We start from the raw sequence: 16,687 nt of genomic DNA on the forward strand, positions 1-16,687 counted from the left end.
AAACAGTTTGAGCAGTTACACTGACCCCGCCGCCATTTTTGTAGTCCTGCGATTCTTTACAGGACAAACTATGTTCTTTGATCAATCCAGCCATAAATACATATTCTGACAAATGCTATTGTGACATGCTGCACATGCTTGTGTATAAATGAGTTCTTGAAGTTTAGGTATCTCGTTTGATCCACTTAGGACGTGGCGGTGCAGTTCTGCGGGGTCAATGCATGAAGAGTAGCGTGGTAAAAGGCTGCAGCCTGATCGACTGCTGTTGGCTCTCGTCCAGAAGCACGAACCGACTGACTCTGTGTGTTCTGCTCTCTGACTTGTACCCCAATATAGACTTGTTCACAGAGATATGCTGTGTGTTTTTGGTCTTTCCTGGGTTCCCATCTATTCTGACACTTTGCATATCTCAGTGTGTCCGCCTGTCTGTCTGTCTGTCTGTCTGCCTGTCTTTCTTTTCTCCATGCCGTCCCCTCTCTCCGTCCTTGTCTCAGTAGAGTGCATTCCAACAATTCCTCTCAGTCAGCCTCCCTCATTCAGACCCATTGGTTAGATGCTGGTGACAGATCCCTGCTGACACACGGAGGCCTTCAGCTGCCTTAACTCCGACAAACTGATCAGTGGTCAATCATTATTAAGAAGTCCCACATCTCAGAATGGATTATTACTTGGATGTGACTAGTCAGAGATTATGTTTTGTTGTTGTGTGTGTGTGTGCGTGTATGCTGTTGCCGAATGTGAATAAATCAGCCACGGCTCTCTGCACCTGAATCTACGGCTGTTTCGTCTTTTGATCTGATCCAGTCACATTCCTCCTTCCTGGGATTGGGAAACTTGAGATCCGGGGTGAGTGGTCATACTGGAGGCTCGAGGGGCCAACTAATGACTTCCCATTAGTCCATTTGGTCCACATGATCCTTTCTTATCTCTGAGACACACGCGCCGGAGAGAGTCTATCCCCGCGACTAATCGAGGGTCAATTGTCTCCCCTCGCCACTCTGATGCATGCAGCAGCAGTGCACCTTAAACCCATGGTGCTTTTGTGCAACACAAATACAGTACATTCATGTTTTTTTTTTTTCATCCGGAGAAGCCGGCCGTGGGGGGGGGGGGGGGGGGGGGGGGGGGGGGGGGGGGGGGGGAGAGAGGACCCAACTATGCGATTACTGCGTCAAATTAACCACTGGAGCTTCTGAGCCAACGCTGGAAAAAAGGCATGAAATCAAATGGCATCATTGTTCAACAGGAGATTAGCGCAGGGTGCTGTGACCCTCTCCGGATCTTCTGAAAAGCTCTTAAATATTTGAGCGAGTACTGTCATTTCTCACTCAAATGTTAAGCACAGAGAGCCCTCTGTCCTCCTGAAATCGGTCGCCAGCTCGGGACAGTGAGCGTGTGTGTGAGTATGTGTGTGTGTGTGTGTGTGTGTGTGTGAGCCAATATTTGAGGGTCTGTGTGATCTGTTCCACACAACAGTGCTTTAATATGTGTGAATGCTTTTCATGTGCAATTTCAATGAGTCTGTGTGCACGCACGCACACAAACACACACACACACACACACTACTGAGCTTTAAGTACGGGTGCATGTACAGTATTTCTTGTGAAGTCGTCGCCTCTGTAGAAAATGATGGATGGCCTTCTCTCTTTGGCATTCTGCTGAGGTGTTACAGCCACAGGTGTGAGCGTGAGCGTGTGCGTGTGCGTGTGTGTGTGTGCGTGTGGCAGCGAGTCCACCATGGTGTGAGACGAATGAAGGTCCCGGTGGGAAAATCCCTACCTCTAGTCATAACCTGCTCCTCCTCTCCCTCCTCGTATCTCCTCAGAAACCCAACACATCCCACAACTCATGTGACATAATATAAAATAAGTTTTGAGGTGAACAGGGTCGTAAAACTGGCAACACATCAGAAAGAGAAAGAACATTACCAAAACCCCTAATTGTAGCTGTCTTTTTCAATATTAAACTCAATCCCTGTTATACATTATAATATTAAGACCATATTTCACTCACCGTGAAAAAAAAAGCACATTAGTAAAAGAGAATAAATATTTCAACAAGTATTTTCAGTTTCAAAAATTGTAAATATCTTTTGAACTTTTGACTGAAAACTTTTTTTTCGACATCTTTATGTACAAAAAGGATTTGTTGTACAATTGAACCGTTTCACTTTACATCACCACCGTTTCCTCAGTGCTGCATTACACCGGCATCCTAAGTCACAATTGTTACCCCACACTGGCAGTGGCCTTGCGAATATGAAACGGAGTGTAAATATAGCTCCATAGCTCATGCTGTTTCCTCCATTGACTCTTGTTAGAAAAACAATGGCATCCTATTATTCACCGGGCCGTGAGCGAACTGAAAGAAAAGACTTCTCACTGACTTTGTTCATAGCTGCAGAGCACAGTGATGTCTGAGAATCCGTCTCAAACGCTTTCAGTCAGAAACAATGTGCCAATTTACGTTTTGTTCTCTACCGCGCTTCACCTTTTCAAATGTTTGTGTCTGGTGATAAAAAAAAGCGTCTTGCTCTTTACCCCGCTGTCACGTATTATTAAAGGCCCACGAGGTTAGCAGGCTGATAAACTATTCTTGGGCCTGGGTCGGCTGAGTTTAAACGTGCAGAGTCACCAGCGGGCATTGTCAAAAATGTTCCCTAAACATGGGTGACCGTCAAAGGTCAGGACTCTGAGAATAAACCCCCGTGATATTTAGAAACACCTTTTTGCTTCCTGGTAGCCCAGCTAGGCGTGATGCTGAGGTAACAAGAGGAGTCAGTTGGCATGGCAACTATCCCCGTGACCTCTCCCGCAATAGTAGCTGCATAAAGGTCCGTTATGCAATAGGCTCAATTTAGGGTCATGGATTATTCATAAGTGTCGACTCTGCTTAAAGCATCTTTTATATACACTCATTTATGAATTAAATATATATACTACATATACCACATATATACTAAAGGGTCAACATGGCAAAGTGTCTCACTGTTCATAAAGGAGATTAGACATGGACAATTATTTCGAGACAGTTGAAGTTGTTAGCTGTTACCCATTGTTGTTTTTGTTTTTTATCATTTGTTAATGTGGCATCTGTTATAAACTCTAGAATACAATTATAACATGGGATTTGTGCACTCATAAACCGAGGTGGAGGAAGTATTCAGATCCTGTACTTTAGTATTAGATATAATAGTACAATGGGAAAGTACTTCTTTAAAAGTTTTAAATTCTTTCTGCCGTAAAAGTACACAAATGTGCTCAAGGTAGTATGAATAAAGTTGGCCTGCAGACAAATGACTGAGTCCTAAATCATCACATCTTATTAGATTATTAACATAGATTGAGAACGTATAATATCATTTTACTATTGTAGTTTGTCAAGTTGGTGTTGTTGGCCAGACTGAAATGTAAAGGCTATATACAAAGTAACATTAAGTAGAAATAGTACATGTATATATATATATATATATATATATATATATATATATCAAACTGTAAATACAATAGATGTAAAGGCTATATACAAAGTAACATTAAGTAGAAATAGTACATGTATATATATATATATCAAACTGTAAATACAATAGAAGACCACTGAAGCATTACTTTAAGACCTCTGCTCATATTATGCACTGACACTAGGTTGATATTTTTACACCCTCAGAGATAACAACACTAACATTTCAAACCAGGTCATGTGGCAGAAACACAATTCAGTTCATCAGCCGCGGGACTGATGTCGCCTCTCTGATGATCCCTTCTTCTTCCGGCAGGGGGCGGCAGAGAGCCTCTTGGTGCTCTACCCTTCGCCGCCACCAGCAGCAGCAGCAGCGCTGCGTAATCAGGCAGGTCCAGGGCTGAGGGGCACCGAGCCACACGGGGCTTCGCTCAGTGATAAGACTCCTTGGAAGAAGAGGACCGCAAACTACAGAGCTGACCCGCGACGTTGTTTCAGGACGTTCAGCGCGTGAGCTGGACTTTTTTGACTTTTGACTTTTTTTTTTTTTACGCGTCACGGTTAAATAGACACTTGCCAAGAGAAGTCAATTGGATATATTTTGAATAAAGCTGGACATCCTTGGAATAATTTAAACTTTCCACACTTTCCGAGTGTCCCCGGATACAGTTTTGTCTTGGGAAGTTGTGCGACTTGGAAATGTCATTGCATGTTCTTTTGCTCATTTAAATGTGAACTATTGCATGCTTCTTTTTCGCCGTAAAACGCACACTTAAGCGCAAGGTGGACTAAAAAGAGAAAGACACGGACATCAAGTTGAAGACAAAGCGCCTGCATTGAAACTTGGGAGGTTCTTGTCACTCCTCCAGCACAGAGGAGATCCTTTTTGTTGGTTGTCTTCTTCTCTCTTTTTACGGGGACTTAAAGTTGCGTGCCGCGGCACCGAGCGCGAGCGCTTTCTTCTCCCTCTTCCTCGGGATATCTCGTCTGGAGAAACGAACCGTGTGGACAGACCGTCGATACGCGCGCGCAGTTCCGCAGGGCGAGCCGCTGTCCCCCCCCCCCCCCCCCCCCCCCCCTCCCCTCCCCGCGCGCGCAGTGCTGAGGAGAGAGGGACTCTCGCGCTTCCATAAATGCCCGGTCCGTCGAAGAGGCTCGAGGCTGGGCAGCAAGATGAGCTCGTGGGTGCAGCTGCTGCTCGCGTTGCTGGCGGCGTGTCCGCGGTTCGGCGTGGCCGAGGTGAGTCTGCGGCTTCCGCAGTTTGACGGACTTTTAGAGATGCTAGAAGTGGCCAAGTCCTTCTATTATATATATATATATATATATATATATATATATATATATATATATATATATATATATATATATATATATATATATGATATATAACGTGAAGCACCACGCGAGTTTTATTGGAGACGGTTACACGAGCAGCGAGCATAAAAGTATGCTGGCAAATAAAAACATACAGTGGCCTGCTGTTTAAACCCCTAACTTATGTGAGAGTGTAGCAACTATGTCATAAGAAATATATAAACATGAAGTAAAATACTTTCATATATGCTGGTTGTTCCACGTTGTATCACATATATATTGTATATATTGTATCACATATATATCACATGTATATTGTTGGCTATTTTATTCTCCTTTGAAGCTAAATTAGAGTACATATAGTCCGTCATATAGTGTTCCTCCTCACAACACACAGACCAACATGACAATCAAATCCAGGAGTTTTTTTAATTTATTTTTTAACACCTGCTTCAGTCTGTTCTTATAATAAAGCCCATCTTTCCCTCATTGCTTCTTGCGAGGGGTGGGATCCTCGCAGTAAATAACTGTTATTCCTCCCATTAATTGCCCCTATGAATGGAGGCCCAGGGGCGCGCGCACACGCAGAGGTCGTCCTCCTGAGCCTCGTTAGCCACGATGGGCTCTCTTACAGCTGGATGCCCAGCGTGATGAAGGGATGCATTCATGGATGCTGTTCCAGATGTTGAGTCCATAAACGAGTGCAGTGAGCAGCATCACACTGTGACACGCTGCTGCGCAGGCCAGATGTTGGTTAGACAACCAGGAGTGAACACAGTTGCAGTGACACACAGTTTGTTTTCCCCCACGGTGGAATACAACTTGGAGGCAAAATGATGTGTTGTGGTGTGAAATATGTGTCACGTATAAACTGTGAATTGTGAATCCCTGGCTCTAAAAACACATCTCAGTACTCATTGAAACAAATGCAGAACCCCATCACGTTTTCAGCTGAAAATTATACTGAGTGTCGTTTTCCACTGCCGGCAACTTACTTCTGCACTGCGGCTCAATTTGAATATAAACTGTGACATAAGGCTGCAGGATAGATGGGCAAAGTCTGCTGGGGTCACACAGGAAGACACACTTTAACTGAGGGTCCCGTCGAGGTCAAGTGAGGCTTAAGTGACATTATGTTAATAAATAAACACAACGTCTTTGCCTCTTTTGCCTCAATGAAGAGATGTAGAAGAAGGTTGAGATGCACATTGAATCAGATTTGATCTGTTTTTCAGCCTCCGTTCAGATTCCATCTGTGTTTGCAAACCCAGGAGATTCATCTCGAGGGTGAAGGTCCAGTGTCAGCCACTTGTAAAACTAAATGGGGTCAAAACACACACAGTTAACAAGTCAGTTATGGGAAGTGGACATTTAAACAAGTCAAACAAGAGGGCCCAACGACACCCAGACAGAAGGAGGGGTTTGGTATTGGACATTGCATCCATGACTGAGTAACTTCTGCATATGTTGGAAACAATGAGCTTTTAATGAAAAACAATAACAAAGAAGAACAAAAAGCAAGCAGTTTTTATTCTGCAGAATGTGATCTGGCGTCTAAAGTGCTTTCATTTCTCCTTTTCATTCACGAAACCTATACAATTTGGTGTTTGCATGTAATCTACCATCACCGTGACTACTTCACATACTTGAGGGTGAAACACAACTATGATGTAAGACTTAAAATTCCTGTCATCATACCCGTCCTTTCATTTTAGGGCCTCTGAAGGCAACGCATGTAAAAGAGAGCTCAGCTTTGACAGGACAAGTGTTTTAGAGGGAGAACCTTACAAAGGCTTTGAGGTATACAGCCAGGAATTCCCCATGTCTAATTTTAAAGTTATGGGCATGGCAGCTGTGAAATGATGGAGTCTGTAAGCAAGGTTCAATCATATCCCATATAAAAAAGGAGCATTATTGTAAGAGAATGAAGAGACATTTGGTCTTGAGAGTGAGTGATCTGCCTATATATGAAGTGCATACTCATTCAACTGTGGACCGCCAGAGAGGCATCCAGACATTCACACAAAATCATCATTATCTCTAACTGCATCAGGCGCCTTTCCTACTCCGATTTAAATGATGACAAAGGAATGAATTAAAGTCACACACGCATTCCAGTATTGTGCACGTGCAGGCGCCGTTTTAGTGACTCCCATGTGAAACCTCACACGTGTGCCGCTGCTGCGCCGGCAGCAAACTCGACCCCCTAATTATGTACGATTAGACGCTCCCTCTCCTCCCCGGCCCGCTGCCTGTACCTGGCATCCCTCAATGTGTCCAGCAGACCTTCAGGGGGGGAGGAGCCTGCTTCAGGGGATACCTGCTGGATTATGTCAGAAATGAGTTTTCTGAACCCTGTAAAATGGCAAAAGATAATAAAAGAGGAACGTTATGGTTCGACCATCACGGGAGCAGTTGGGTTATGCAATGGTGTTTATAATGGGACAATATGAAAACGATGATTATCCTGGCCGAAATAATTGTGATTTACGATGAAATCCAGATTATCAAAATATGGTGCACGCTCTTCAAATGGCATTAAACATAATGGCACGACTTCACCCTGTACAATCTAAGAATTACATATTTTATTGCATCACATATAGCATACACATAGCTTTTAGTGAAAAACAAACATCTTAAATGTCTTCACATATTGTGAATCTGTTGTTTCTTACATGATAATCTCTGAATTTGTATTTTATTTGTTTATCAAGCTCTATTTCCTAGTCTCTAAAATTATAGAGAGCTAGACAGTTTTTTAAAATCACTCTTAAGGATATTCACAATTATCCCGATTTGTAAATTCACCACCATCAACTTATTGTTAATCGTCCCATCCTTAGTTTGTAAGAAGTGGCACTGCTGAAAGTCTTCTGGTTTGCAATAGATTGACAGAAGGCTGTCTCCTTCATAATGAATAACTCATAATGAGTTATGCTGTTGCTCAATGATATTATCCCTTCACGCTCTTTATACCAAAGTACAAGTCCTATGTATTACCCAATCAGCAACCTTTCTTCATCCTGTTGATATATTGAACGCATCATATTCTTCATCCCACAGTTGCCCGTTGAACATTATCAATGTCGTCTGTGGCTTTTTCAATCTGCTTACATCTGTTTTGTTTATTGGAAGTGTTTATTTAGTGTTTCCTGCTTAGACACAAATCGTCATGACAGCAGGCACCACTGTGAACAAAGGCACACATCCTATAATTAACATCACACACAATTAGCCGTTTGGCAAAGGAGAGAAATCATCATCATTATGACTCCTTGGGGGCCCCGGCAGCTCTGCAGCAGACATGGAGGTGTAACGCAGCGGGCATTTCCCAACAGCAGGCAAAAGCCAACCAACAATGGGGGAGAGTCAATGGCGTATAGTACGGACAGGATGAGAATACATGTCCACGCATTGGATGGCTGCTTCCTTTGGCTAAGACTGGCTTCCCATAGGGATTCATTATATTCTCCAGAAGCTGAATGCCAGTGCACACACAGTTTACCCGACTGGACTTGCATTATAACATCAAACTGTATTTTCACCACATTTGCTCCCTTGAGATCATCGTCATCATCATCATCATCATCATCATCACTGCTTCCGTCTCACCCTTGGGTGACAAAGCAAAGGAAGCACATCCACAGCATTTAAACCAATGTGAGGAAGTGTCCCGATCCACGTCTGATCCCTGTCCGTGTTAACCCGTCTTTTATTCATCTATTATCCCTCTCTCTCTTTTTTTTCTTCAGATGCACCTCTCTTCTCTCCTCCTCTCCATATCACTCCTTCCCCCACTTCCTGACTCCTTCCTGGCTCCTTTGACCCCTAAATGTTAGCAGATGAGAAGACACAACGCCAATAGTCATTCACCCCGCTCTTAGTGACCATTGTGTGTCTGCTTTGCTTAATACCCCCTCACCCTCTCAGCTCTCTTGCCCAGTAATGACCGGGGGGGGTTAAACCCACAGCCAGTCCATAGAATCACAATGTAGAGCGGTTGCTTGGTTTCTGGTGTGGCGGTATGAACATATTTAATCAAATGCATGACGCTTAAGTACGAGGCTAGTGCTATCTTGTCCTTTTGTTATTATCGCCAAAGAAAAAAAAACTAAACTAGAAATGAATTGAGAACTTCCTGTGGAGCCAATAACTGATATTGTTTGTAAGCCTCCATGCTATAAATCAAAATTAACAACACATAAAAGAGCCATACCGCTGAACATTTTCTATAAAAAAACAAAAAGTCAGCGTAGACGATGTTTAAAGGCCCAGTTGGTAATTTTGGACCATAAAGTGTAATCGCATAAAAAGTCTTTTTTTTGTTTCTCTCAAACAGTCAACTGACGTAAACAAACGTCACAGCCCCAGAGAGCAATACGAACTAAATCTATATTAGTCTTTGTATTTAAAGACCTGTCAATTTGAGACCTATTGTGCCTCAGCCAAGCAGACACACACACACACACACAGACACACAGACACACACACACACACACACACACACACACACACACACACACACACACACACACAGACACACACGCACACACTGAAACACTTGTGAAGTGGATGTTGCCGACGTGCCGCAGTATTGCTCCATTTCCTCAGAGGAATTGTTTGGAAAACTCTGTAATGTCTAATGCAGGATGAATACAGGGTGGGAAAGAAGCTATTCTTATAGTCACGTGCACTTCTGGGGGAAAAAAGTCCTACTGCTTACGTGTCTTTTCCCATCATCATGTTCTGAAGCAGTCCAGAGTAATGCATCTTGTATCTATGGCCTCTCTATATGGATTTGTAAATACTCTCTATATGGATTTGTAAATACTCTCTATATGAATTTGTAAATACTTGTGTGTTTCAGGGGGAGCCTCTGCCTGCAGCCCTGGTGGAGCTGGTTAGAAACAGCCCCATCTCCTCCATAGAGGACCTCCAGCTGCTGCTGCTCACTGACTCCGTAGGTAAAGACCAGCGCATTCTGATATTTATGCCGATTGAAACCAGACTCGGTGTCGTGACTGTTATTATGGATCCGAACACGGTTAGACTCTTATTTTAACCTTAACAGTGTCTTTATTTACAATACATGAGCTCACTTAATCTTTTCTAAACCATTTTCAACCTTATGCCTAAACCCAACTGTACAGTTTGGCAGACCGATGCCATAACACTTCATTTTCTGTACTGTACAAATACATAGACAATTTTGGCAGCATTGTTTGGAATGCTAAAATACTAAGGCAGAAAGTATCAGACATTTAGGCAACACTCTCGTGAGAAACGCATGCAGTGCACACTGAGTTATCATTATGTATTATTACTGAAGATTATATGTTTCTGCGTATGAGAGCCTTTGTGCTTATGGGTACCCTTTCAAAATAAAGTGCAACATGCTTTGAAATCACGCAAAAGCTACACTCTAGATATACGATACATGAATAATAACGAGGAATGATGCACAGACAACAAATTCAATATACTGACTTAAGTAATAATAATAAGTGGCTACATGTCTACCCTAATCGTGATAATTAAACAACTTAAGTGATAAAACTAACTCAGACAAACAAATGGAGTTATAACAAGGAGCAGAGAGAATACATGAAAAATAAACAGTAAGAATTATCTCTCTCTCTTTCTCTTTCTCCCCCCCCCCCCTGTCTACATGCACAGCCTGTTCTATCTATATAAATGCAGAGGGCGCCAGAGGGCCTTATAGTAAAACATACGCCACATGTCGAAAACAGACCATTCATAAATCACTTGCGGTGTTTACATAAGTCAAATGCTGTGTTTGTTTATTGTTTTGTCTCAGACGAGGAGGACGGGACTTCTGCGGCCAATGGAGGTCAGAGACTACCAAGGAGCCTCGGTGAGCTAACCCCCGCTGCTTCCTTCCTTGCTATTCCCCCACAGTGTCTTTTCTTGTTGTCATCAAGGTGTCAATCTATTGTACACCATAAAAGATGGAGACAGCACTGCTATTACTCTTCTGCGGATCTCAAAATGATCCCTCTCATGCTACGGCTTTGTGAGGATACATCTGTGTGTATTCATACGTACTGATGGGAAGATAGAAGGTTGACGTGCTGACGTGGAGGATTCCTGATTTTCCTCATGAATGTGAAAGTACTCCATCCTCATTAGCGGAGGACTGCGGTTGTGTTCTGCCCGCCTTCCTGTGAGTTGATTAATGTGACAAGTATGGCATTAGTGACACGGTAAAATTCCACCCATTAACCTTTTTTTTTTTTTTTTTTTGCTATCGCGATAAAGCAGATGTTTGAATTACTGGACGCCAACCTACAACAGTCTAGGTGACTTTGTTGGATTCCCTCGAGAATGAGGAGATACTAATGGCCCCACATTAATCACATGCCAAATATCTTCTTTATGTGGCTTGTATGTTCAAACAGAAGCGTGTCATTGAACAGTGAACCTTTGTGGGATGAAATCCCCTCGTGTTTCTGCGTAACGCTGCAGCACAATGCAATATGTGCAACAAGTCTGATTAGAAGCTTTGACATATGCTCATTTTAAATGCATGAGTTTCATTTTCACCTGCTAGAAAGAAGTCATACCATACATACACATGCAAACCAGCTAAGGTGAGCCACTACAGAGGAGTGAGTCAGCACAAAGGGATTGAAAGTAATTAGGCCGCTCATATTCGCCACAAGCTCAGCTCCTAGCAACTTAGGAGGGTTTAGATTTATGTAGCAAATCATAAGGAGTCCCATTTAGATCTTTTACTCATCGGTTAAACAAACACCTACATGAATGGGGGGGAGGGCTAAAGTCCGTGGTTAGTTGTCTAGTCAAATAGATTAAAATTATAATTTTAACAATGCTGAATAATTTTGCAAACACAAGTTCAAACAGTCATACTCACACTCATGAATGGATTACTGAACAGGCCTACGGGGCAGAGGCCCAGGGGCCAAGGGGTCAGGGGCCCCCTGAGTTTTGCCTGCAAAATGTCACAGAGAGAGACGCCAAATGACCACAAAGACACACAGAGCGACTACAAAGAGATGCAAGATCACCAAAAGACCAGCAAAACAACTATGAAGAGACACATTAGTGACCACATACAGACAGAGACAGACAACGGCCACAAAGAGATGCAGAATTACCGTGAAGAGAAGCAAAATGCCGAAAACAGATGCAAAATTACTTTGTGTCTGTGCTCAGAAGACCATTGTTTCTTAATCCCTGCATGCTCACACTCGGTCATATCTCGTCCCGCAGATGCCCAGCCGGCTCAGCAGGCTCTTTGCAAAGTTCGTACAGAGGTGGTTGAGGTCACCAGGGCGATGTTGGACCGCAGCAACGCTAACTTCATGCTATGGCCGCCCTGCGTCGAGGTGCAGCGCTGCTCTGGTTGCTGCAACACCAAGAGCCTGCAGTGCGTCCCTGTCGTCACGCACACCAGATACTTGCAGGTAAACAACCACAAATGCACAGAAATATACATTTAAAATACATATACACCTAAGTCTAAACACACCCATGTAAGGCTGATCTACGTTTGTGTTCTACTCATAATTATCCACCATTACCAACCTCTCTAGGTCATGAAGATTGAGTACATCAACAAAAGACCCATTTACGCTAAAGCCGTGGTGTCAGTTGTCGATCATGTGGAGTGCCGATGCCAGCCGGCTCCACGGCCTCCTGCGCCCAAGAAGAAATCCTCGCGCAGACAACATAACCACCAGCATCGGAACCACACGCTCAGCCAAGGACATGGACAGGTACATTATGAATGCTATTTTGCATGCCAATCTGCTACAGGTTGAAAGCTTTAGAAGTAATATTTTTTGTATATGTAAATGTGTATCGAGACCAAACTCTAACCGTAGTTCAAACCTGGCTATTCTAAGCATGTACACACTGTTACGTTACCTCAGCACTTCTTGCACCTGCTTCAAAATAAAAGGCATAATCACGTTTTCTTTGTGGATAACTTCCTTCGTCCAACACCTACCAGAAGAGATGAGTGTGTATGATTTGCATGACTTTATTGCTTTTTAATATATTAATATTCCAAAGGGTTGATTTTAAAAGTATAGATTTGATTTATATTTTACCGTTAGATAATAAATATATTGTAAAAATCATAACAACAATTCTCGAACATATCATTTATATTTCCTATCTTCTCTCTTGACTGGTACATTGAATGTGTAGGATTAATTGTGAGATTTAGCTGAATTGTATATTGTTTAATTTTATTGTGAAAGGTCAAGGTGCACTCCAAGGATGAACTCCATCAGTGGGATGATCTGAAGCAGAACCAGAGGGCCAACCTGGAGGACCTCCTGGAGCAGCACTGGAGCCCCAGAGGAGACACCTTCACTCAGCCTGGAGAAGGGTACAGCCTGGCTGGGAAAGACACATCTCGCACTGGAGAGGCGGTTCCTTTGGCTCCACATTGGGCGCATAATGCCACCAGGCTCCTTGAGACTAAAGACCAAACTGAAAATCTGGAGGATGTGGAGAGGAAAAATGGAAGAATCTCAAATGGCAACAAGACTGTTTCCTCGGTGGACAATGTTGGCGTGGAGGTCAAGAACGAGTTGGTAGAAGGTGGGGAGGGGTTGCCGCTCCCCAGCACTGAAGGGACAGTTAACGAGGGAAACGGTAGCAGGGAAGAAGGCACGCAAACACGCAGTCCATTATGGCAAGACAACAAATCCAAACTTTCAAAGAGCCACACGAGTGGATCTTCTCACCTTGGTCCTGGTCATCAGAACCCTGAAGCCAAGTTCAGTCCTACCGAGGCGCCCAGTGAGCGAGCTGGGAGCAGGTTACGAGCGACCAAAGAGCCAAATCCAGAGCCTCGAGAACAGGCGAGACGGAGAGACAATGACACTCCTGAGGAGGTGATGATATTACAGACTGAGGAAGAAAAAGTGGAGCAGGAGAGAAAAGAGCTTCTACTTCTCCACAAGAGGCTGGACCAAGAGAAGGAGATACTGAGACAGCAGCAGATGAAGCAAGAGGAGGAGGAAAGGCAGAAAGAAAAGGAAATGGATAGCCAACATCACCCGCATGGTAAACATCGTCATCATCTGCAAACAACAACAACACAGGATCCAGGTACAAGACTTTATTTAATACTTTGGGTTAATAAAAACAACACAAATAAGAATACTAGCATTTAGTAACAAGTCAGAGTAAAATGATGTGCGAAAAGAAAAATAATTGTTGTTTTCTCGGTTGTTCCATTTTTCACAATAACATAGTCACAAGAGATAAAGTCACATTTTTGGTCATATTTATAACATGTAAATCCTATTTTAACAGCGACAACATCTGCGACAACCACACGGCGGCCCCCAGCTCCAGCGAGCCCCAGACCCCCAGCCCGTCCAAAGAAAAGGATGAGGAAGAATCGCAAACGGATCAGCAAGGCAGCTATGAGAGCAATGCTAATGTAGAGCTAAAATAAAGCCAAGTGAGTTTACCAAATATTCAAATGATAAAGAAAAACACACCGAAATAATTAATAAACCATTTAGATCGTAATGACTGAATGTAAAATTTCTATTTTCTGATTATGCAGTTTAAAGTACGTCTTCCTATGTCCCCCCCCCCCCAGGACACCAAGGGAACTTGGTGCAGTTCGTGGATCCAGAGGTGCAGCGGAGTGACTCCCTTCATATAAGTACTTATTCAGTAACCTGCTCGTCCTGTGAGATCTCCTCCATAACACTACTAATGACCGCCTGGTGAACCTGTAACTACACCCGTGTGGAGTAAGACGAGGGTAAGAGGAAAATGGAATATACCTAAAAAGTGGACCTTGTCAAGAAAACGTGCTTGCCTCTACTGCGACAGTTGCTGGTATGAAGACGGACAGATTGTGTTCAAGCACTCAACCTGTGGGGCACTAAAACGGCATCGCTGTAGAACTGTGGACAATAGTGCAATTTCAGAACTCTTCTTGAAACCTTGTTTTGATATCAACAAAGAAAAACTGCACTTAAATCTTGACAGAACCGAGTCTATATGGGGTTCAAATGACAAAGTCTGTTGCTGAAAGACGCCTTCGATAACCACAACCAGATGGACGACTAAGGACATTTGGTGGAAAAAGGGATATTTTGTGTCATTGAAGATTCTGTTTTATTTTAATCAGATAATATCAGAAACAATCATCTGCAACAAAAAGTGATGTTGACTAAAAATATGCATTATCTTCACATACTGAGGGGCTCAGTGTCGGAAAGATAAAGCTGTGTAGATTCACCCTACCAAGCCCTGATATCATTCATTAGCTCCGTAAAACACAGCGATGGTCTCATTAACCGTATTTAATTATATTTAACTCATTGCAAACACTGGAATTACACAGATGTGATACGAGAACAAAATCACAAATTGTTGCATTGCAAAATCTCATCACAGATGTGAGGGAAAAGGTGCTATCTAAATACGAGGTGATAGCATTATACCTGTGACCTGACGTCGCGCTATGTTTCTTATTTATTTATCTCTGCCATTTTCTTTGGATTAACTTTTTTTATACAACATGCGACCAAACAAGATGTGGGCCGTTATGGCTGGGTGGCTCAAACAGAAAGAAAGACAGCAAGATAAAAAAGAAAAGAAAAGATGAAACACTTCTGTGTCCTCCCAGGATCATGCAGTGTTTCACTTCTATGTCAAAAAAGTGTTTGTTTTGTATGACCAAGAGTGTGTGCGTGTGTGTGTGTGTGTGTGTAAGGGCTTGAGCCCACACCGACACTGCATCTAAACGCTCATGGAGAAGCATTAATATGTTTGTCTCTTTCTCTCTTGGATAAAGATGTGTCTCTCTTTCACTGAAATATTCATATTCCTTTTAAACTCTGGGAGGATGGAAAAAAACCTGACCTTCACATTTTACTTCACGTGCCCACACTGCATTTGTTTTGTTTTAATAATCCACAACACGTTGTTTTTGACATTTCAATTGCAGGAAATGAGAAGGGTCAAAACAAGAACATCAGAAAGATACACAATGCACATCTAGATAATGTTTTTATGTCCTTTATATATCCATTAGTAACAACATGTGGAAACATGCTGGTGATGCTATTTGTGTCCAATAATCCATAATCGGCCAAACACCTTAAGTTATTGAAAACATGACCCGCACGTGCTTTATGCCAACTTACAACTGTTTTTGTCTCTGTTTTATTATGGCAAAAAAAAACTAAATGTTTGCAATAATTAATGCTATTTTCATATGGGTATAAGAAGCTAATGTGCTTAAATCTACTTGTTTTGTGTTTTTTTTTTTTTTTACCAGTTTCTCTTCTAGTGTTGTCATGAAATATACAACATGCTATTCAGAACAAGTCTCACTCAACAGACACATTATAACAAAGCTTATCGAGTTATTTGAAGAGTCCATAGTCATGCTTGTACCTATGCACAGCGACACTTCAAGCTAAATGCTAACATTGACATGCTAACTTGCTGATGCGAAGCAGGTATGATTTGTACCATATTTTGCATTTAAGTTTTGCATGTTAGCATGCTAATATTTGCTAATTATTACGACACAGACACCATGTACAGCCGACGCTGATGGGAATGGCATTCGTTCTGTATCTGTTGGACAAATACAAATGTTCATGTGATGATTGTATGAGAGAAAGTGAAGGTATCACCAAAGTCCTTGAAATTCATCCTTATGTGGCACATTTATGGAAACCCATCTAATGATTGCCTTTAATTAAAGTCCGAACATGACAAGCTCATCGTGGTGCTAGAGCTAAAGTCAGGGGATCACCAACTTCAGTAGGATTCTCCCTCTAAACGCCATGGACGTCCGCATCAAATTAATGGCAGTCTATCCAATTACTTTGGTATTTTAGTGTGAAACAAAGCAGAAAACGTTAAACTCTTGAAG

At 42.5% G+C, this 16,687-nt stretch overlaps 1 protein-coding gene across 1 annotated transcript; it reads left to right on the forward strand.

The window, feature by feature from the left end:
* Positions 1-3,892: 3,892 nt before the first annotated feature.
* pdgfbb (platelet-derived growth factor beta polypeptide b) lies at positions 3,893-16,046 on the forward strand. The gene is made up of 8 exons (XM_034540537.1): positions 3,893-4,698; positions 9,644-9,740; positions 10,595-10,651; positions 12,031-12,224; positions 12,354-12,536; positions 13,026-13,884; positions 14,092-14,242; positions 14,387-16,046. Exons 1-7 carry the CDS (start codon positions 4,633-4,635, stop codon positions 14,223-14,225), a joined length of 1,590 nt encoding a protein of 529 aa, XP_034396428.1. The 5' UTR covers positions 3,893-4,632; the 3' UTR covers positions 14,226-14,242; positions 14,387-16,046.
* The last annotated feature ends 641 nt before the right edge of the window (positions 16,047-16,687 follow it).

Source organism: Cyclopterus lumpus, chromosome 8 (genome assembly GCF_009769545.1).
Source record: "Cyclopterus lumpus isolate fCycLum1 chromosome 8, fCycLum1.pri, whole genome shotgun sequence".
NCBI lineage: Eukaryota > Metazoa > Chordata > Actinopteri > Perciformes > Cyclopteridae > Cyclopterus > Cyclopterus lumpus.